Source organism: Pseudophryne corroboree, chromosome 2, assembly GCF_028390025.1.
Source record: "Pseudophryne corroboree isolate aPseCor3 chromosome 2, aPseCor3.hap2, whole genome shotgun sequence".
Lineage (NCBI taxonomy): Eukaryota > Metazoa > Chordata > Amphibia > Anura > Myobatrachidae > Pseudophryne > Pseudophryne corroboree.
The window spans coordinates 418,799,427-418,823,624 of record NC_086445.1 but is presented as its reverse complement, the minus strand read 5'-3'; the positions used below and the strand labels follow the sequence as shown (position 1 = coordinate 418,823,624).

Sequence of the window (24,198 nt, the reverse complement as noted above, 5' to 3'; positions counted from 1 at the left end):
CTGGATGATAATGAGATAAAATTAAAATATATATATATATCACACTAGTACTGCAGCCGGACAGGTATATATTATGTAATGACGGACCTGCTGGACACTGTCTGGCAGCACTGCAGACTCCTAAAGTAAGCTACTAGTATCAAGAAGATAGAAAAAAAAAAAAACACGGGTAGGTGGTATACAATTATGGATGGACGAGCGACTGCCGACACAGAGGTAGCTACAGCCATGGACTACCGTACTGTGTCTGCTGCTAATATAGACTGGATGATAATGAGATAAAATTAAAATATATATATATCACACTAGTACTGCAGCCGGACAGGTATATATTATGTAATGACGGACCTGCTGGACACTGTCTGTCAGCACTGCAGACTCCTAAAGTAAGCTACTAGTATCAAGAAGATAGAAAAAAAAAAACCACGGGTAGGTGGTATACAATTATGGATGGACGAGCGACTGCCGACACAGAGGTAGCTACAGCCGTGGACTACCGTACTGTGTCTGCTGCTAATATAGACTGGATGATAATGAGATAAAATTAAAATATATATATATATATCACACTAGTACTGCAGCCGGACAGGTATATATTAAGTAATGACGGACCTGCTGGACACTGTCTGTCAGACTCAGCACTGCAGACTCCTAAAGTAAGCTACTAGTATCAAGAAGATAGAAAAAAAAAACCACGGGTAGGTGGTATACAATTATGGATGGACGAGCGACTGCCGACACAGAGGTAGCTACAGCCGTGGACTACCGTACTGTGTCTGCTGCTAATATAGATGGATGATAATGAGATAAAATTAAAATATATATATATCACACTAGTACTGCAGCCGGACAGGTATATATTATGTAATGACGGACCTACTGGACACTGTCTGCAGAATGCGTTTATAAAAACACCACACGACGAGTGTTTAACTTTTTCAGGCAGACAATCACAATATACTGGTGGTCAGCAGACAATCACAATACTGATTGTCAGTGGTCACTGGTCAGTCACACTGGCAGTGGCTCTCTGGCAGCAAAAGTGTGCACTGTACTTAAAATATGTACTCCTGCTATAACTGCTCCCCAGTCTCCCCCACAATTAAGCTGTGTGAGCAGTGAGCACTCAGCACAGTCAGATAATGATATACAGTATTACATATGATGCAGCACACTGGGCTGAGCACAGATATGGTTTGTGACTGTGTCACACTGTGTATCGTTTTTTTTCAGGCAGAGAACGGATTAATTAAACTGGTGGTCACTGGTCACACTATCAGCAGCAAGTAGTACTCCTCCTAATAATATGCTCCCCAAAATTTGTGTCTCTCTCTCTAGTACTCTAGTCTAAACGGAGAGGACGCCAGCCACGTCCTCTCCCTATCAATCTCAATGCACGTGTGAAAATGGCGGCGACGCGCGGCTCCTTATATAGAATCCGAGTCTCGCGAGAATCCGACAGCGGGATGATGACGTTCGGGCGCGCTCGGGTTAACCGAGCAAGGCGGGAAGATCCGAGTCGCTCGGCCCCGTGTAAAAAAACCTGAAGTTCGGGCGGGTTCGGATTCCGAGGAACCGAACCCGCTCATCACTAATATGCTTATTAACATAGTGGCATTGACCACAGAGACTGGGAACGCTACTTTATGAGATATGTCACAACATATTAATGAATTTTTGTGATGTATGGAAATCCTTAATCCACTTCATCATTTGGAATCCTTTACCATCTATAGGATATTTACCTGAGGCTCGCACTTAATATACCCAAGAGATCACTGGGATTCATTCCTGACAACACCAACTAAATTTATGTAAAAAGTCATAGAACCTAAGATAATTATATAAACTATGTATGACATTGCACAACACATTGGATTAAAGGAGTGTGTTTTTTTTAAATATATGTTGCACTATGTCTCGCACTTGTATGTTTTGATTTTAATATTTCACAGTTACTGGCTTTTTTAACTTTATGGAAATAAAAGTTACATTTTAATTGTGTAATTATTTAGCTCTAGTGCGCCACCCAAAGTCCAATTCTTTCCCTTCCCTTTAAAATCTACTTATGAAAAAGCAAGACTATAAAATATAAAGGACTTTAGCTGTGGGCATGTACAAATTAATAAATTAAACTCATCTGAGGTAGAATAAGCTGTAACCCCTATAGCACAAAGAATGAGTGAGATCTGTTATTGGACATAAACTAAAAATCACTAAGCATCATTTCCACTTATTCTTAGTGGGCAGGGGTGGAAATTGGTAAGAATAATTCTCAAAAGTCCCTTACAGTGTTCGTGTGGTCTTAGGTAGAAGAAGGTAGTAGTATAGCAATAGCCCTCGCAGACCATGCCGTGGCTTGGGGGCGCCGGCGCCTGTATTATGCAAATTCCATATGGTCTGGCCTTTCGCATGAAATCTACTGAAAACGTCCCTCCAAAAATGAGCGCCACCTGGAAGGAGATAGATGCTAGAGGTATTACTTGACCTCTAGCCTCTTTAGGGAGATTCTGGGAATGCTAGTGCTGCTGGCGAGCATGAAACCTCTGACAATGAGCATGAAACCCCTGGCAACTTTCATGAAACCCTGAGCACGAAACCCCTGGCAACAAGAATGAAACCCCTGGCAACGAGCAGGAAACCCCTGGCAACAAGCATTTAGGTAAAAATTATAATTAATGTATGGGGGGACGGAAGAAATTTATTTGGCATTGGGGTGCAAAATTTATAGTTATGACACTGGAAGAAGGTACATTATAACATTGGCTACTGTACTACAGAAAAATACAGTATGCAGAGCCAGAGACTCGGTTCTTGGTTTCCCTCATCCTGGTACCTAAACACTCAGGGCAATGCAAGTTTTGGTATGCCTTGCTGGGCTATCCACATTATTCCTACACAGTTTGTGAATTGCATTCAAAATGTTGTAAACTAGTATACAAGAAAAAAGTGCATATTATGTTAAGAAAACTGGTATATAAAGCCTTTTTGAAAAGAAAAGTGAATCTATAACAAGAAACTAGAGATGTGCGTGTTAGGATTTACCCGGATATACTCGGATCTCAAAATGGCATCTTATTGGCTATCTGGCTGTCACATGTTTTGGACAGCCAATAAGAAAAACCTAGATAAATCCAAACTTGCGCCAATATGGGGTTAAGAACTGAGTAAATTCAAACCTGCACATCTCTACAAGAAACATAACATATTTAACGATGGTGTTTAGCAAAAAAGACATTTGGTTTTTACTGACTTTCCTGTATATTCAATTAAAAACAAAAGATTTTTTTGGTGTAGATTGTATGTCTTGCCAAGAGATGTAAGAAAACTAATTATATTTTGCTGAAAATTCAATGTCTTCTGAAAAGAACAAGGTATACTGTAATTTGTGTGGGCACTGCATGAAAAATATAGATTTTTGGTTTAAATGTGTCTGTTCCAAAAAGGGTCAAAATAGGCTCAGCACAGGGGTGATAAAAGCATCAGTGGTGAAGGGGTTAATGTAGTATGAAATATTTAAATGCTGTGTGGGTCTAAACAATTGTAATTAGCTGCTTTCCTTTTCCTTGGCACAGGGCAAAAGAAACGCCATGTGGAATTGGCTGTCACCGCCTCTGCTTTCCCTGTAACATTAGCATTCAGTCCAGGAACAATATACAATTTTAAGGAATGCTTGATTGGTGAAAGAATCGATATTCTTTGTTCACTAAAAAATGAATCTCAGTTCCTCCCCGTGGTGTATAGCTTTCGCAAGATTTCTCATTTTCATATCTCTCCAGCTAACGGAAAGCTAGAACCAGGACATTCCCAGGTACAAAAACATTTGTCTAAATCTGTAATGTTGCAATGTATTACTGCGCAGGATAAAGCTGTATTGAAAATAACAAATCTGTAAGACATGTATTTGTGCTTGTTTTTAATACATACTAATTAAATGGACACAGCAGTTGCATGTTGTGTCTTGATATAAGTTGCAGTAACGTGAAGTGAAATAAAATAACAAAACTAAAAAACGTAAAAGCTGGAGGCATATAAGATATGCTGCCATATTAAATACACAACTTTTAATGCTAAGTACCAATGTGAAGTCATATATGAAGATAAAAGCACGCTTAATTGTTAAAGTCGTAGACTTTATTAAGACTGATGTACATCAGTTAGACTTAATTACTGTAATAACAGGTGCAAAGTACTTACTCATAGACACCCATCAGTATTAATAAGAGAGAATTGCATTGGTTCTTAGATTTTTCAACACACTCAACGTCCTAAATACTAACTATACTCTACATTCCCTCAACTCAGTAGGTAAGTAATAGGGGTAATCAGTGACGGAACTTGTGTGTGGTGGGCCCAGGTGCAAAAATATAATTTCTCTGACGTCCTAAGTGGATGCTGGGGACTCCGTCAGGACCATGGGGATTAGCGGCTCCGCAGGAGACAGGGCACAAAAGTAAAAGCTTTAGGATCAGGTGGTGTGCACTGGCTCCTCCCCCTATGACCCTCCTCCAAGCCTCAGTTAGATTTTTGTGCCCGGCCGAGAAGGGTGCAATCTAGGTGGCTCTCCTAAAGAGCTGCTTAGAGTAAAAGTTTGTTAGGTTTTTTATTTTCAGTGAGTCCTGCTGGCAACAGGCTCACTGCTACGAGGGACTTAGGGGAGAGAAGTGAACTCACCTGCATGCAGGATGGATTGGCTTCTTAGGCTACTGGACACCATTAGCTCCAGAGGGAGTCGGAACACAGGTCTCACCCTGGGGTTCGTCCCGGAGCCGCGCCGCCGACCCCCCTTGCAGATGCCGAAAAGTGAAGGTCCAGAAACGGCGGCAGAAGACTCTTCAGTCTTCATAAGGTAGCGCACAGCACTGCAGCTGTGCGCCATTGTTGTCAGCACACTTCATAGCAGCGGTCACTGAGGGTGCAGGGCGCTGGGGGGGGGGGCGCCCTGGGCAGCAATGATAGTACCTTATTCTGGCTAAAAATACATCACATATAGCCCCTGGGGCTATATGGATGTATTTAACCCCTGCCAGGTCTCAGAAAAACGGGAGAAGAAGCCCGCCGAAAAGGGGGCGGGGCCTATTCTCCTCAGCACACAGCGCCATTTTCCCTCACAGAAATGCTGGTGGGAAGGCTCCCAGGCTCTCCCCTGCACTGCACTACAGAAACAGGGTTAAAACAGAGAGCGGGGGCACTTATTTGGCGATATGTATATATATATTAAAATGCTATAAGGGAAAAACACTTATATAAAGGTTGTCCCTGTATAATTATAGCGTTTTTGGTGTGTGCTGGCAAACTCTCCCTCTGTCTCCCCAAAGGGCTAGTGGGGTCCTGTCCTCTATCAGAGCATTCCCTGTGTGTGTGCTGTGTGTCGGTACGTGTGTGTCGACATGTATGAGGACGATGTTGGTGAGGAGGCGGAGCAATTGCCTGAAATGGTGATGTCACTCTCTAGGGAGTCGACACCGGAATGGATGGCTTATTTAAGGAATTACGTGATAATGTCAACACGCTGCAAGGTCGGTTGACGACATGAGACGGCCGTCAAACAAATTAGTACCTGTCCAGGCGTCTCAAACACCGTCAGGGGCTGTAAAAAGCTCATTTACCTCAGTCGGTCGACACAGACACAGACACGGACACTGACTCCAGTGTCGACGGTGAAGAAACAAACATATTTTCCTTTAGGGCCACACGTTACATGTTAAGGGCAATGAAGGAGGTGTTACATATTTCTGATACTACAAGTACCACAAGAAGGGTATTATGTGGGGTGTGAAAAAACTACCTGTAGTTTTTCCTGAATCAGATAAATTAAATGAAGTGTGTGATGATGCGTGGGTTTCCCCCGATAGAAAATTATTGGCGGTATACCCTTTCCCGCCAGAAGTTTGGGCGCGTTGGGAAACACCCTTTAGGGTGGATAAGGCGCTCACACGCTTATCAAAACAAGTGGCGGTACCGTCTCCAGATAGGGCCGCCCTCAAGGAGCCAGCTGAGAGGCTGGAAAATATCCTAAAAAGGTATATACACACATACTGGTGTTATACTGCGACCAGCGATCGCCTCAGCCTGGATGTGCAGCGCTGGGGTGGCTTGGTCGGATTCCCTGACTGAAAATATTGATACCCTTGACAGGGACAGTATTTTATTGACTATAGAGCATTTAAAGGATGCATTTCTATATATGCGAGATGCACAGAGGGATATTTGCACTCTGGCATCAAGAGTAAGTGCGATGTCCATATCTGCCAGAAGATGTTTATGGACACGACAGTGGTCAGGTGATGCAGATTCCAAACGGCACATGGAAGTATTGCCGTATAAAGGGGAGGAGTTATTTGGGGTCGGTCCTTCGGACCTGGTGGCCTCGGCAACAGCTGGAAAATCCACCTTTTTTACCCCAAATCACATCTCAGCAGAAAAAGACACCGTCTTTTCAGCCTCAGTCCTTTCGTCCCCATAAGGGCAAGCGGGCAAAAGGCCAGTCATATCTGCCCAGGGATAGAGGAAAGGGAAGAAGACTGCAGCAGGCAGCCCATTCCCAGGAACAGAAGCCCTCCACAGCTTCTGCCAAGTCCTCAGCATGACGCTGGGGCCGTACAAGCGGACTCAAGTGCGGTGGGGGGTCGTCTCAAGAGTTTCAGCGCGTAGTGGGCTCACTCGCAAGTGGACCCCTGGATCCTACAAGTAGTATCCCAGGGGTACAGACTGGAGATTCGAGACGTCTCCCCCTCGCAGGCTCCTGATGTCTGCTTTACCAACGTCTTCCTCCGACAGGGAGGCAGTATTGGAAACAATTCACAAGCTGTATTCCCAGCAGGTGATAATCAAAGTACCCCTCCTACAACAAGGAAAGGGGTATTATTCCACACTATATTGTGGTACTGAAGCCAGACGGCTCGGTGAGACCTATTCTAAATGGGAAATCTTTGAACACTTACATACAAAGGTTCAAATCAAGATGGAGTCACTCAGAGCAGTGATAGCGAACCAGGAAGAAGGGGACTATATGGTGTCCCTGGACATCAAGGATGCTTACCTCCATGTCCCAAATTGCCCTTCTCACCAAGGGTACCTCAGGTTCGTGGTACGGAACTGTCACTATCAGTTTCAGACGCTGCCGTTTGGATTGTCCACGGCACCCCGGGTCTTTACCAAAGTAATGGCCGAAATGATGATTCTTCTTCAAGGAAAAGGCGTCTTAATTATCCCTTACTTGGACGATCTCCTCATAAGGGCAAGGTCCAGAGAACAGTTGGAAGTCGGAGTAGCACTATCTCAAGTAGTTCTACGACAGCACGGGTGGATTCTAAATATCCAAAATCGCAGCCGTTTCCGACGACACGTCTGCTGTTCCTAGGGATGGTTCTGGACACAGTCCAGAAAAAGGTGTTTCTCCCGGAGGAGAAAGCCAGGGAGTTATCCGAGCTAGTCAGGAACCTCCTAAAACCAGGAAAAGTGTCAGTGCATCATTGCACAAGAGTCCTGGGAAAAATGGTGGCTTATTACGAAGCGATTCCATTCGGCAGATTCCACGCAAGAACTTTTCAGTGGGATCTGCTGGACAAATGGTCCGGATCGCATTTTCAGATGCATCAGCGGATAACCCTATCTCCAAGGACAAGGGTGTCTCTCCTGTGGTGGTTACAGAGTGCTCATCTTCTAGAGGGCCGCAGATTCGGCATTCAGGATTGGATGCTGGTGACCACGGAGGCCAGCCTGAGAGGCTGGGGAGCAGTCACACAGGGAAAAAATTTCCAGGGAGTGTGATCAAGTCTGGAGATTTTTCTCCACATAAATATACTGGAGCTAAGGGCAATTTACAATGCTCTAAGCTTAGCAAGACCTCTCCTTCAAGGTCAGCCGGTATTGATCCAGTGGGACAACATCACGGCAGTCGCCCACGTAAACAGACAGGGCGGCACAAGAAGCAGGAGGGCAATGGCAGAAACTGCAAGGATTTTTCGCTGGGCGGAAAATCATGTGATAGCACTGTCAGCAGTGTTCATTCCGGGAGTGGACAACTGGGAAGCAGACTTCCTCAGCAGGCACAACCTCCACCCGGGAGAGTGGGGACTTCATCGGGAAGTCTTCCACATGATTGTGAACCGTTGGAAAAGACCAAAGGTGGACATGATGGCGTCCCGCCTGAACAAAAAACTGGACAAGTATTGCGCCAGGTCAAAAGACCCTCAGGCAATAGCTGTGGACGTTCTGGTAACACCGTGGGTGTACCAGTCGGTGTATGTCTTCCCTCCTCTGCTTCTCATACCCAAGGTATTGAGAATTATAAGACGTAGAGGAGTAAGAACTATACTCGTGGCTCCGGATTGGCCAAGAAGGACTTGGTACCCGGAACTTCAAGAGATGCTCACAGAGGACTCATGGCCTCTGCCGCTAAGAAGGGACTTGCTTCAGCAAGTACCATGTCTGTTCCAAGACTTACCGCGGCTGCGTTTGACGGCATGGCGGTTGAACGCCGGATCCTAAGGGAAAAAGGCATTCCGGAAGAGGTCATTCCTACCCTGGTCAAAGCCAGGAAGGAGGTGACCGCACAACATTATCACCACATGTGGCGAAAATATGTTGCGTGGTGTGAGGCCAGGAAGGCCCCATGAAGAAATTTCAACTCGGTCGTTTCCTGCATTTCCTGCAAACAGGAGTGTCTATGGGCCTCAAATTGGGGTCCATTAAGGTTCAAATTTCGGCCCTGTCGATTTTCTTCCAGAAAGAATTGGCTTCAGTTCCTGAAGTCCAGAAGTTTGTCAAGGGAGTACTGCATATACAACCCCCTTTTGTGCCTCCAGTGGCACTGTGGGATCTCAACGTAGTTCTGGGATTCCTAAAATCACATTGGTTTAAACCGCTCAAATCTGTGGATTTGAAATATCTCACAGGGAAAGTGACCATGCTGTTGGCCCTGGCCTCGGCCAGGCGAGTGTCAGAATTGGCGGCGTTTGTCTCAAAAAAGCCCATATCTGATTGTCCATTCGGACAGGGCAGAGCTGCGGACTCATCCCCAGTTTCTCCCTAAGGTGGTGTCAGTGTTTCACCCGAACCAGCTTATTGTGGTACCTGCGGCTACTAGGGACTTTGAGGACTCCAAGTTGCTAGATGTTGTCAGGGCCCTGAAAATATAGTTTCCAGGACGGCTGGAGTCAGGAAAACTGACTTGCTGTTATCCGGTATGCACCCAACAAACTGGGTGCTCTTGCTTCTAAGCAGACGATTGCTAGTTGGATGTGTAGTACAATTCAGCTTGCACATTCTGTGGCAGGCCTGCCACAGCCAAAATATGTAAATGCCCATTCCACAAGGAAGGTGGGCTCATCTTGGGCGGCTGCCCGAGGGGTCTCGGCTTTACAACTTTGCCGAGCTGATACTTGGTCAGGGGCACACCCTGACTGAGGAGGACCTGGAGTTCTCTCATTCGGTGCTGCAGAGTCATCCGCACTCTCCCGCCCGTTTGGGAGCTTTGGTATAATCCCCATGGTCCTGACGGAGTCCCCAGCATCTACTTAGGACGTCAGAGAAAATAAGAATTTACTTACCGATAATTCTATTTCTCGTAGTCCGTAGTGGATGCTGGGCGCCCATCCCAAGTGCGGATTGTCTGCAATACTTGTACATAGTTATTGTTACAAAAATCGGGTTATTATTGTTGTGAGCCATCTTTTCAGATGCTCCGCTGTTATCATGCTGTTAACTGGGTTCAGATCACAGGTTGTACAGTGTGATTGGTGTGGCTGGTATGAGTCTTACCCGGGATTCAAAATCCTTCCTTATTGTGTACGCTCGTCCGGGCACAGTATCCTAACTGAGGCTTGGAGGAGGGTCATAGGGGGAGGAGCCAGTGCACACCACCTGATCCTAAAGCTTTTACTTTTGTGCCCTGTCTCCTGCGGAGCCGCTAATCCCCATGGTCCTGACGGAGTCCCCAGCATCCACTACGGACTACGAGAAATAGAATTATCGGTAAGTAAATTCTTATTTTGAGCCCCCCTCCTTCACCACAACCCAAGTTCACAATATGCCACACATCAGTAGGTGACATGGAGAGGAAAAAGATGACAGCAAAAGGCAGGTGGAGGCACATGTTGACATACAGAGGCAGAGGGTGACAATAGAGACAGACGGTAACAGCGGAAGGCAAGAGGAGGATGACAGGAGAGGGTGACAGGGAGATACAGTGGGTGACAGGGGTGCAAGCACAATGTCCTACATGATGCAGAGAACAGGGGGCATGTATCTTGGTGCGGGCAGGAAAATAGCAGCCTTTGCTCCATCTGTGAATGGGGACCTTGCCACTTGTGCTTTCCTCAGTTTGGCACTCGGTTAGACAGGCTCTGACTGTTCCAGTTACACCAGTTGTGAGCAACCTTTAATTCACAGACAGCAGCACTGGCATTTCTTTAATGGATGCAGTGTGTACAGTGCACACGAGCCCGTGGGACCAGGGGGTCCATACCACACAAATTGCACCCATGTTTTATTAATTACCATTCCGGAGTCCCACGCTGGGCGCTGCAGCCACAGCAAAATGCCAGCCTTGCATGTTCAGTGGTGAACTTAGTGTTCAATACATTGCAGACACCATGTTTCTGGAGACCTGCGCATGCGCAATAAACTCCAGCACAATGCTGGAGCCTGCTGCGCAGGGGAGAGGAGGGGGCCCACTCGGACTCTGCACACGGGGCCCCTCCTCTGTTAAAATTCCCTTGGACAGCAGTGAATCAGAAATAATGTACATCTGTTAATTAGAAGCAGTATGTGGCTGTGATCATCAACACTAATAGGTGGCAGGAATATTTTATCACAAGGTCAGTCCTGCCTCCTTAAGATAAAGGGCAGGCCACTCTGGCAGTGGGGCCCACCATGCTCTCTGCACTTGGCCATTCATCTGACACTGCTCAAAATGGTCTGCGGGAGGGGGGGGGGGGGGCATTGATAAATCATCGCTGGTCTGGACAGCAGTGGAACCTGTTGCAACAATGGTAGCTGGTGCTAATCAATGTCCACACCCAATTACCTTCAGGACGCTGTACTCGTCAGTCCTGAAATGCAGTTTGGGAGAACAAGGAGCCAATAGATCCATAGGAGTCACTATTTCAGGTGACTTAAAGGCAGGTAAGCAATGTAACAAAGCAATGAGGAAGTCTGGTCAGATGCTTGGCTGCATTGGGAGAGGAATCAGCAGCAGAAATAAGTAATAATGCCACTGTATAGGTCATTGGTACTCCTCATCTAGAATACTGTGTCCAGTTCTGGAGGCCATATCTTCAAAGGATATTAATACATTAGAGACTGTACAAAGAAGGGCAACTAAAATGGTGCATGGCCTACATCACAAAACATACCCAGAAAGACTAAAAATATCAATATGTATATATAATTCTGCACCCTACTGAATTGCTTGTCATTCTCTTGAAACACATAGTCATACCTGCCCACACATGTGCTTAATTAGATACTAACTAGCATGTACCACCCACCTGGTCTAACATCTATAACAATCATACAAACAGATTGACCCTAACAATAACAAATATGTGACCAGTTACAGTTTCACGCCAAAGTGATTCTCGTGCTCTTCTAAGTTTTTGACAACAGGCAAAAAAATACGGTACAAGTTAGTGGCAGTTCCATCAGATCTAATCAAGATAGTCAGATAATAACAATAAGACAGAATATGATACAATACAATAAGATCCTCTGAAATTCCCCTCACTCACCATCACTCACTCGCTCACCAAATATTTGAGCCACTGAAATAATCTCCCACTGCTATTCCCTGACACCATAATTAACCCACAATCATTCCCTGGTACTCTCCTTCAATAATATGACAGTAAGTGAAAACTTCAAAAGAAAGGTGTGTAACATTTTAATTTCTAATATGATATTTTCTCTAACGTCCTAGTGGATGCTGGGGACTCCGTCAGGACCATGGGGATTAGCGGCTCCGCAGGAGACAGGGCACAAAAATAAAGCTTTAGGATCAGGTGGTGTGCACTGGCTCCTCCCCCTATGACCCTCCTCCAAGCCTCAGTTAGGTTTTTGTGCCCGTCCGAGCAGGGTGCAATCTAGGTGGCTCTCCTAAAGAGCTGCTTAGAAAAAGTTTTTAGGTTTTTTATTTTCAGTGAGTCCTGCTGGCAACAGGCTCACTGCATCGAGGGACTTAGGGGAGAGAAGTGAACTCACCTGCGTGCAGGATGGATTGGCTTCTTAGGCTACTGGACACCATTAGCTCCAGAGGGAGTCGGAACACAGGTCTCACCCTGGGGTTCGTCCCGGAGCCGCGCCGCCGACCCCCCTTGCAGATGCCGAAGATGGAAGAGGTCCAGAAGCAGGCGGCAGAAGACTTTTCAGTCTTCCTGAGGTAGCGCACAGCACTGCAGCTGTGCGCCATTGTTGTCAGCACACTTCGCACAGCGGTCACGGAGGGTGCAGGGCGCGGGGGGGGCGCCCTGGGCAGCAATGTATAATACCTTGTTTATGGCTAAAAATACATCACATATAGCCCTTGAGGCTATATGGATGTATTTAACACCTGCCAGATCTCACAATCTCCGGAGAAGAGCCCGCAGAAATAGGGGGCGGGGCTTATTCTCCTCAGCACACAGCGCCATTTTCCTGCTCAGCTCCGCTGTGAGGAAGGCTCCCAGGACTCTCCCCTGCACTGCACTACAGAAACAGGGTAAAACAGAGAGGGGGGGCACTTTTTTTGGCGATATTACTATATTTAAGCTGCTATAAGGATACAACACTTATATAGGGTTGTTCCCATATATATTATAGCGCTTGGGTGTGTGCTGGCAAACTCTCCCTCTGTCTCCCCAAAGGGCTAGTGGGGTCCTGTCTTCAATAGAGCATTCCCTGTGTGTCTGCTGTGTGTCGGTACGTGTGTGTCGACATGTATGAGGACGATGTTGGTGTGGAGGCAGAGCAATTGCCGATAATGGTGATGTCACCCCCTAGGGAGTCGACACCGAAATGGATGGCTTTGTTTATGGAATTACGTGATAATGTCAGCACATTACAAAAATCAGTTGACGACATGAGACGGCCGTCAAAACAGTTAGTACCTGCCCAGGCGTCTCAGACACCGTCAGGGGCTGTAAAACGCCCTTTACCTCAGTCGGTCGATACAGACCCAGACACGGACACTGAATCTAGTGTCGACGGTGAAGAAACAAACGTATTTTCCAGTAGGGCCACACGTTATATGATCACGGCAATGAAGGAGGCTTTGCATATCTCTGATACTACAAGTACCACGAAAAGGGGTATTATGTGGGGGGTGAAAAAACTACCTGTAGTTTTTCCTGAATCAGAGGAATTGAATGATGTATGTGATGAAGCGTGGATTAACCCAGATAGAAAAGGGCTAATTTCAAAAAAGTTATTGGCATTATACCCTTTCCCGCCAGAGGTTATGGCGCGCTGGGAAACACCCCCTAAGGTGGATAAGGCGCTCACACGCTTATCAAAACAAGTGGCGTTACCGTCTCCTGATACGGCCGCCCTCAAGGATCCAGCTGATAGGAGGCTGGAAACTACCCTAAAAAGTATATACACACATACTGGTGTTATACTGCGACCGGCCATCGCCTCAGCCTGGATGTGCAGTGCTGGGGTGGTCTGGTCGGATTCCCTGACTGAAAATATTGATACCCTGGATAGGGACAGTATTTTACAGACTTAAGAGCAATTAAAGGATGCTTTTCTTTATATGCGAGATGCTCAGAGGGATATTTGCACTCTGGCATCGAGAGTAAGTGCGATGTCCATATCTGCCAGAAGAAGTTTATGGACACGACAGTGGTCAGGTGATGCGGATTCCAAACGGCATATGGAAGTATTGCCGTATAAAGGGGAGGAATTATTTGGCGTCGGTCTATCGGATCTGGTGGCCACGGCAACGGCCGGGAAATCCACCTTTTTACCTCAGACCCCCTCCCAACAGAAAAAGACACCGTCTTTTCAGCCGCAGTCCTTTCGGTCCTATAAGAACAAGCGGGCAAAAGGACAGTCATATCTGCCCCGAGGCAGAGGAAAGGGTAAGAGAGGGCAGCAAGCAGCTCCTTCCCAGGAACAGAAGCCCTCCGCGGGTTCTGCAAAGCCCTCAGCATGACGCTGGGGCTTTACAAGCGGACTCAGAAACGGTGGGGGGTCGACTCAAGAATTTCAGCGCGCAGTGGGCTTGCTCACAGGTGGACCCCTGGATCCTGCAGATAATATCTCAGGGTTACAGGTTGGAATTCGAGAAGTCTCCCCCTCGCCGGTTCCTAAAGTCTGCTCTGCCAACGTCTCCCTCAGACAGGGCGACGGTATTGGAAGCCATTCACAAGCTGTATTCTCAGCAGGTGATAGTCAAGGTACCCCTCCTACAACAGGGAAAGGGGTATTATTCCACACTATTTGTGGTACCGAAGCCGGACGGCTCGGTAAGACCTATTCTAAATCTGAAATCTTTGAACCTGTACATACAAAAATTCAAGTTCAAGATGGAGTCACTCAGAGCAGTGATAGAGAATCTGGAAGAAGGGGACTTTATGGTGTCCCTGGACATAAAAGATGCTTACCTGCATGTCCCAATTTGCCCTTCACATCAAGGGTACCTCAGGTTCGTGGTGCAAAACTGTCATTATCAGTTTCAGACGCTGCCGTTTGGATTGTCCACGGCACCTCGGGTCTTTACCAAGGTAATGGCCGAAATGATGTTTCTTCTACGAAGAAAAGGCGTATTAATTATCCCTTACTTGGACGATCTCCTGATAAGGGCAAGGTCCAGGGAACAGCTGGGGGACGTAGTAGCACTAACCCAAATAGTGCTGCAACAGCACGGGTGGATTCTGAATTTTCCAAAATCTCAATTGACCCCGACGACACGTCTGCTGTTCCTGGGAATGATTCTGGACACGGTTCAGAAAAAGGTGTGCCAAGGAGTTATCCGAACTTGTCAGGAACCTCCTAAAACCAGGGAAAGTGTCTGTGCATTAATGCACAAGAGTCCTGGGAAAGATGGTGGCTTCTTACGAAGCGATTCCATTCGGCAGATTCCACGCACGAACTTTTCAGTGGGATCTGCTGGACAAATGGTCCGGATCGCATCTGCAGATGCATCAGCGGATAACCTTGTCGGCATGGACAAGGGTGTCTCTTCTGTGGTGGTTGCAGAGTGCTCATCTGTTAGAGGGCCGCAGATTCGGCATACAGGACTGGGTCCTGGTGACCACGGATGCCAGTCTGAGAGGCTGGGGAGCGGTCACCCAGGGAAGAAACTTCCAGGGAGTATGGTCAAACCTGGAGATGTCTCTTCACATAAATATACTGGAGCTAAGAGCGATTTACAATGCTCTAAGCCTGGCAAAACCCCTGCTTCAGGGTCAGCCGGTGTTGATCCAGTCGGACAACATCACGGCAGTCGCCCACGTAAACAGACAGGGCGGCACAAGAAGCAGGAGAGCAATGGCAGAAGCTGCAAGGATTCTTCGCTGGGCGGAAGATCATGTGATAGCACTGTCAGCAGTGTTCATTCCGGGAGTGGACAACTGGGAAGCAGACTTCCTCAGCAGACACGATCTACACCCGGGAGAGTGGGGACTTCATCCAGAAGTCTTCCACATGATTGTGAACCGTTGGGAAAAACCAAAGGTGGACATGATGGCGTCTCGCCTCAACAAAAAACTGGACAGGTATTGCGCCAGGTCAAGAGACCCTCAGGCAATAGCTGTGGACGCTCTGGTAACGCCGTGGGTGTTCCAGTCAGTGTATGTGTTTCCTCCTCTGCCTCTCATACCAAAAGTACTGAGAATTATACGGCAAAGGGGAGTAAGAACGATACTCATGGCTCCGGATTGGCCAGGAAGAACTTGGTACCCGGAACTTCAGGAGATGCTCACGGAAGATCCGTGGCCTCTACCTCTAAGACGGGACCTGCTTCAGCAGGGACCGTGTCTATTCCAAGACTTACCGCGGCTGCGTTTGACGGCATGGCGGTTGAACGCCGAATTCTAAGGGAAAAAGGCATTCCGGAAGAGGTCATTCCTACACTGGTAAAAGCCAGGAAGGAGGTGACTGCACAACATTATCACCGCATTTGGAGAAAATATGTTGCGTGGTGTGAGGCCAGGAAGGCCCCCACGGAGGAATTTCAATTGGGTCGATTCCTACATTTCCTGCAAACAGGATTGTCTATGGGCCTCAAGTTGGGGTCCATTAAGGTTCAAATTTCGGCCCTGTCGATTTTCTTCCAGAAAGAATTGGCTTCAGTTCCTGAAGTCCAGACTTTTGTAAAAGGAGTACTACATATACAGCCCCCGATTGTGCCCCCAGTGGCTCCGTGGGACCTTAATGTAGTTTTGGATTTTCTCAAATCCCATTGGTTTGAGCCACTCAAATCGGCGGATTTGAAATATCTTACATGGAAAGTAACCATGCTACTAGCCCTGGCTTCAGCCAGGAGAGTGTCAGAATTGGCGGCTTTATCGTATAAAAGCCCATATCTGATTTTCCATTCGGACAGGGCAGAACTGCGGATGCGTCCTCATTTTCTGCCTAAGGTGGTGTCAGCGTTTCACCTGAACCAGCCTATTGTGGTGCCTGTGGCTACTAGCGATTTGGAGGATTCCAAGTTGCTGGACGTTGTCAGGGCATTGAAAATATATATTTCAAGGACGGCTGGAGTCAGAAAATCTGACTCGCTGTTTATACTGTATGCACCCAACAAGCTGGGTGCTCCTGCTTCTAAGCAGACGATTGCTCGTTGGATCTGTAGCACAATTCAACTTGCACATTCTGTGGCAGGCCTGCCACAGCCTAAATCTGTCAAGGCCCATTCCACAAGGAAGGTGGGCTCATCCTGGGCGGCTGCCCGAGGGGTCTCGGCATTACAACTCTGCCGAGCAGCTACGTGGTCGGGGGAGAACACGTTTGTAAAATTCTACAAATTTGATACCCTGGCTAAAGAGGACCTGGAGTTCTCTCATTCGGTGCTGCAGAGTCATCCGCACTCTCCCGCCCGTTTGGGAGCTTTGGTATAATCCCCATGGTCCTGACGGAGTCCCCAGCATCCACTAGGACGTTAGAGAAAATAAGATTTTACTTACCGATAAATCTATTTCTCGTAGTCCGTAGTGGATGCTGGGCGCCCATCCCAAGTGCGGATTGTCTGCAATACTTGTACATAGTTATTGTTACAAAAAAATCGGGTTGTTATTGTTGTGAGCCGTCTGTTCAGAGGCTCCTACGTTGTCATACTGTTAACTGGGTTCAGATCACAAGTTGTACGGTGTGATTGGTGTGGCTGGTATGAGTCTTACCCGGGATTCAAAATCCTTCCTTATTGTGTACGCTCGTCCGGGCACAGTATCCTGAGGCTTGGAGGAGGGTCATAGGGGGAGGAGCCAGTGCACACCACCTGATCCTAAAGCTTTATTTTTGTGCCCTGTCTCCTGCGGAGCCGCTAATCCCCATGGTCCTGACGGAGTCCCCAGCATCCACTACGGACTACGAGAAATAGATTTATCGGTAAGTAAAATCTTATTATCCTACTTCTCAATCAGGGGCATAGCCAGAACTTTGTTGTTCCCATAGCAACATTTTGAAGGAGCCCCTGTCCCAATACTTCTATAAAAACACGTCTCTGTAGCAGTTGCGAATTGTATAGTCCATTACAGTGCCCTAGTTTATTTTCTATACCACAGTAGTGCCCTAGTTTATTTTATGAACCATAGTAGTGGCCTAGTTCACATTATGTCATTGTATGGCTGTCAAGTATACATTATGCAATACAGTACCCCAATTCACATCATGATATACAGTGTCCCCAGTTCATATTCTGTAACACTATAATGCACTTCAGTTCATTTTATACCACATTATAATGACCCGGTCCAGGGGCATAACTAGATATATTGTAGACCCAAAGGGAAACATTTGTATGGGCTTCTGGGTCCCACCCAAAGGTAAAAAAAATATATAATTTTTTTTATATCTGTGTGTGTATATATATATATATATATATATATATATACATACTGTATATATAACACATTTAACTGTGACAGGGAAGGTGGGCCCCTCTCAGCTCTGGGCCCCATAGCAGCTGCACTCCATACACCTATGGTAGCTTCTCAATAACTCCTGTTGCTATTCATTCCTCTTCTTGATAACTGTATTCAACACTGGCCCGGGTCACAGTGGTAGATCACACTAGAGGGGGAGTTTGAATAAGCAAAATAAATAAATAAAACGATGCAAATTATATATATACATATATATATATATATATATATATACACTGCTCAAAAAATAAAGGGACCACCAAAATAACACAACCTAGATCTGAATGAATAAAATATTCTTATTAAATACTTTGTTCTTTAGATAGTTGAATGTGCTGACAACAAAATCACACAAAAATTATCAATGGAAATCAAATTTATTAACCCATGGAGGTCTGGATTTGGAGTCACACTCAAAATTAAAGTGGAAAAAAACTCTACAGGCTGATCCAACTTTGATGTAATGTCCTTAAAACAAGTCAAAATGAGGCTCAGTAGTGTGTGTGGCCTCCACGTGCCTGTATGACCTCCCTACAACGCCTGGGCATGCTCCTGATGAGGTGGCGGATGGTCTCCTGAGGGATCTCCTCCCAGACCTGGACTAAAGCATCCGCCAACTCCTGGACAGTCTGTGGTTCAACGTGGCGTTGGTGGATGGAGCGAGACATGATGTCCCAGATGTGATCAATTGGATTCAGGTCTGGGGAACGGGCGGGCCAGTCCATAGCATCAATGCCTTAGTCTTGCAGGAACTGCTGACACAATCCAGCCACATGAGGTCTATCATTGTCTTGCATTAGGAGGAACCCAGGGCCAACCGCACCAGCATATGGTCTCACAAGGGGTCTGAGGATCTCATCTCGGTACCTAATGGCAGTCAGGCTACCTCTGGCGAGCACATGGAGGGCTGTGCGGCCCCCCAAAGAAATGCCACCCCACACAATTACTGACCCACTGCCAAACCGGTCATGCTGGAGGATGTTGCAGGCAGCAGAACATTCTCCTTGGCGTCTCCAGACTCTGTCACGTCTGTCACATGTGCTCAGTGAGAACCTGCTTTCATCTGTGAAGAGCACAGGGCGCCAGTGGCGAATTTGCCAATCTTTGTGTTCTCTGATAAATGCCAAACGTCCTGCACGGTGTTGGGCTGTAAGCACAACCCCCACATGTGGGCGTCGGGCCCTCATACCACCCTCATGGAGTCTGTTTCTGATCGTTTGAGTAGACACATCTACATTTGTGGCTTGCTGGAGGTCATTTTGCAGGGCTCTGGCAGTGCTCCTCCTGTTCCTCCTTGCACAAAGGCGGAGGTAGCGGTACTGCTGCTGGGTTGTTGCCCTCCTATGGCCTCCACATCTCCTGATGTACCGTCTTGTCTCCTGGTAGCGCCTCCATGCTCTGGACACTACGCTGACAGACACAGCAAACCTTCTTGCCACAGCTCGCATTGATGTGCCATCCTGGATGAGCTGCACTACCTGAGCCACTTGTGTGGGTTGTAGACTCCGTCTCATGATACCCCGAGAGTGAAAGCACAACCAGCTTTCAAAAGTGACCAAAACATCAGCCAGAAAGCATAGGAGCTGAGAAGTGGTCTGTGGTCACCACCTGCAGAACAACTCCTTTATTGGGGGTTTCTTGCTAATTGCCTATAATTCCCACCTGTTGTCTATTCCATTTGCACAACAGCATGTGAAATTGATTGTCAATCAGTGTTGCTTCCTAAGTGGACAGTTTGATTTCACAGAAGTGTGATTGACTTGGAGTTACATTGTGTTGTTTAAGTGTACCCTTTATTTTTTTGAGCAGTGTATATATATATATATATATATATATATATATATATAAGGTAATGTTGTAATCCCGGCACTCACTCTCCCACTGGTCTCTTGCTGCGGTGCCCTCCTAGAAGACCAAGGCTGATCCTCAATATAGGCTGTAGAAGGCGGCGGCACTCAAGCAGACTCACCAGTCCAATAAATTAAAAGGCTTTTATTAATTAATCGCAGTCATCAATAAATAGTCGACGTTTCGACCTATAAGGTCTTTTTCAAGACAGTCACCGCAGACATCCAGTCAGCATGCCAGCTAACAGCATACTGACTATGCCTACCGGGTCTACTTATATAGCAACACAGCAAACATTAATTAGACAATCATCAGTAATCAATGACCACACCTGACAATGCTGGCGCCCCAACACTGCGTAAAGTATATCACAAGATAACACTAACACAAAGGTCTGTTACACCATACATATCAGCAGGTTCAATTATACACACCTGTTCCTAACCACCAGTTTCTATGGCTTGTCGAATAGAATATCTGTGGTTGGCCATCCGCTCCCTAAATGATCTCTTGGTCATTCCCGTATAGTAGAGACCACACGGACAGATGATTATATACACCACAAAAGCACTAGTGCATGTCAAATTGTGCTTAATGGGTATTCTTGTACCATTATGTGGGTGGCGAAAATCTTTACCACTGAGCATCGAGTTACAGGTAGTACACCCCTTGCATTTGAAGCAAGCCATAGAAACTGGTGCTTCTGACAAACCTGTGGCAATACATTTTCTACATGCTAATCACCAAGTTGCTTCACTACGGTGTATGGTGATTGATCATATTCCTGAACCCCTGAGGGGCGGCAACCGGGTACTTTCTTTAAAGAAATGTGAAGCTCGTTGGATCTACAGGCTTGACACCATTGCCCCACGTGGCCTTAATGAACACAATCCTTTAAATATTTTCATTCATTAGTTGGTGAACGAGAATCATAGTTTGATTCTCCTTTTTATGGGAGGCACAACAAGTGTTATGTGTTATGTGTATATCTTATATGTTTAGTGTTAAGTGTTGATAGTGTAGGCTATCTTTATATTGTTCTAGATTTTTTTCATTGGATAGTCCAGTTTCCTGCTGGGTCCTCTTCTATAGCAGTCTTAGAATATTTTTATAAATATATTTAATATACGTCTAAGTAACATGTAGAGGGATCCACCTGCTGTATATACACTTGTCTGGTACCTTTTGTGTTGAGCGCTCCATATAGTCGCTGTATTGGAGTGGAGTGCCTTATATTCTCTCATCTACCTCCACCTATATGGTTAATATTGAGCTTTAAATAGATTTTATTTGTTTAAAATACTAGATAACTATGATATATAGGTGTTTTGTCTACATGCAGCAATGACATTGGCTAGGCTGAGATTTATGGCATTGATGGTTTATTATAACTATATAGTGGAACGCAGCCCGCTGTACGTGTGGAGCGCATGTGATGCGCGTCCGGCACTTCCGGGTTTGCGTTCCACGAGGATGACAGGATGTGTATCATTAGCTGGTGAAGTGTAATATAAGCACTTCCGGGTGCTTCCGGGTGTATATACTGTGCTTTTGCGTCTTCAACATTGGGTGAAATATACTGCAGCATTATTTGTAGATGCACTGTATAGTGCATCTGATGAGTTGGTGGGTATGTATTATATGCATCTGTGAACGTTTAGCTTGTGTCCTACGTTGTTGTTATTTGTAGTGAGCCGGTGGAACGCATATTATGCACTTCCGGTATTTCCGGGTGTGCACTGTGCCTCCCAGGCTGATGGTGGTTAGGAACAGGTGTGTATAATTGAACCTGCTGATATGTATGGTGTAACAGACCTTTGTGTTAGTGTTATCTTGTGATATACTTTATGCAGTGTTGGGGCACCAGCATTGTCAGGTGTGGTCATTGATTACTGATGATTGTCTAATGTTTGCTGTGTTGCTATATAAGGGGACCCGGTAGGCATAGTCAGTATGCTGTTAGCTGGCATGCTGACTGGATGTCTGCGGTGACTGTCTTGAAAAAGACCTTATAGGTCGAAACGTCGACTATTTATTGATGATTGCGATGAATTAATAAAAGCCTTTTAATTTATTGGACTGGTGAGTGCCCTCTTTTGAGATCTCTTTGGTCTCGGATACCTGGTATATGTGAAACTCTCTTTGGGGTTTTTTGAGGAGCACCCCTATATATGGATTTTTCTGATGTGAGTGCGGACTTTCAAAGAAATTATATACTTATATATATATACACACACACACACACACACACACACACACACACACACACACACACACACACACACACAATATCATGTATTTTGCACTTGCAAAAGTAATGTTAGTATAAAAGCTATATAAATATATACAGTATATATCTCAAAACAGTATGGCGACACTCATGGGTCATTTAGAAATAACAGTACTAATGCAATGATAAATGATAAAATATATTCTGTGTAGATGTTTCTCTTCAATACTTTATATTTTCCTTTGTCCCCCTTCATCCGTATGTCCTCCAGTCATCTGCCTTTATTCCCCCTCCTTCAGTCCTCTTTATCTTAATGGCTATCTGCTTCAGCAGCTTGTTCTTTGAGACTAAAGGGTGGTACACACTAGAGATGTGAGCTGAGCGATCTATCACAGACCGCTCAGCACACATCTCTCCCCCGCTCAGCGCGATGTGTACTGAGCTGTGTGTGTGTGTGTGTGTGTGTGTGTGTGTGGGGGGGGGGGGGGGGGACTCACTTCACGTAGTGCTGAAGTGTGCGACCTGCTAGATTGAGCCTGCAGGCTTAATCTAGCACTGGCAATAGCGATGGCTGCACATCGCTATCGCTGGGGGGCATACACACGAGAGATCAATGCTTATTATCTAAGTAATCTAGACATATTGCTTATATTTTGAGCACGGATCTCTCCATGTGTACCCCCTTTAACATTGTGAGATTATTTCATCATGTCTGTGATGCTACTGGGAGCAGGTCTGAAGTACAGTTTTTAGTACATCCAGTTACAGTGACAATTTGCACCTCGTTTAACAAAATTGCACTACAGGAGGACAGATATTGAGTAAGGATGGACATGCGATCTAGGTCAATTGTAAATCACAGTGTAAAAATAAAGATGCCCATATTACATGTGCTATATGCAAAAACAGATAGAATTTGCATCCCCCGCTTGTTTTGTCCAGGTGCAGATTTGCAACTTTTAGCTGAATTTGCTCCTTAATCAGAGGCCCTCTGTTTTCTTATTCAGCTGTGCAAAGCACATCATTTTGTAATCATTATTAACTAGAGCAGTTGCTTTTTTATGCCAAGCAAATAATGAATTTAAACAATCATCTCGAACTGAAAATGTTTGAAGTCTCACTTCTAATTCATTTAAATAAGCAACATAATTCATTATTCAGAGACACATGAAACAAAATGTAATAGTTCAACCATATTTTGTTAACAAAAATGTACTCACTCAATCTCAATGGAAATATACAAATTAAATATCAAAAGTTTAGTACACAGTTTTTAGATGTTATCGTAAACTAGAACGTAAGAGAAGTTGGATTTACAACTAGGCTTTAAAAGTACATTATTGCAAAAATAATGGTCTCTGAGAATACAATGAATTATAATTTTCTTTTTTTTTCTTTTTCTACCCTTTGGATTGCTAACGTTTATGTCTGTCGGACAAAAGCTAAAAGTTCTGCAATTAGAGATATTTTCCTTAAGAGCAAGTTTTAGTCGGAATAATACTGCAATTGATACTTTCAGTGTCTCTTTTGTGTCTAATATTGCTCTGTCCATTTTGTTTGCTAGGATGTGATGTTTTCATTTATACCACATCAAGTAGGAACCTTTAAAGTGAAACAAGTGGTTGATATTTTGGGTTCCGTATCAGATGATAATTTGCTGCCTTTGAAAATGAAAGCCTTTCATCAAAAAAAGCTTAGTTTTATAGCGGTCTGTAAACCTTCAACCAAAAAAATTGTCATGAAAGTTAACTCTGGTAAGTAGTTTCCAATTCTGTTTCAAGTGATAATCTTTGGTATTCAAATTGATTACGTACATCTGTATTATCACTTGAAAGTAATAATGTGCCTTTTATTGTATATATCATATGGCTCTAAATTTACAGAAAATCTATTTTTAAATGAAAAAAAGAATGTGTTATATGTCATGGTATTGTAAGTGCTGTAATATCATATGTTGTCATATAGTTACTACTGATTTCCAATGTTAGTTGAAAGTACCTGATAAGGAAAACCAACATCTAATTACTGGGAGTCATTTAATTTTGGAAA

General features: G+C 45.3%; 1 protein-coding gene across 6 annotated transcripts in view; it reads left to right on the top strand.

The window, feature by feature from the left end:
• CFAP47 (cilia and flagella associated protein 47) overlaps positions 1–24,198 on the top strand; it is a 1,065,013-nt gene that overhangs the window by 149,976 nt on the left and 890,839 nt on the right. For all 6 annotated transcript variants that reach the window (XM_063953487.1, XM_063953488.1, XM_063953489.1 and 3 more), the window contains exons 9-10: positions 3,576–3,811; positions 23,714–23,903. In XM_063953487.1, coding sequence (XP_063809557.1) covers positions 3,576–3,811; positions 23,714–23,903 — 426 coding nt within the window. The remainder of the gene's footprint in view (positions 1–3,575; positions 3,812–23,713; positions 23,904–24,198) is intronic.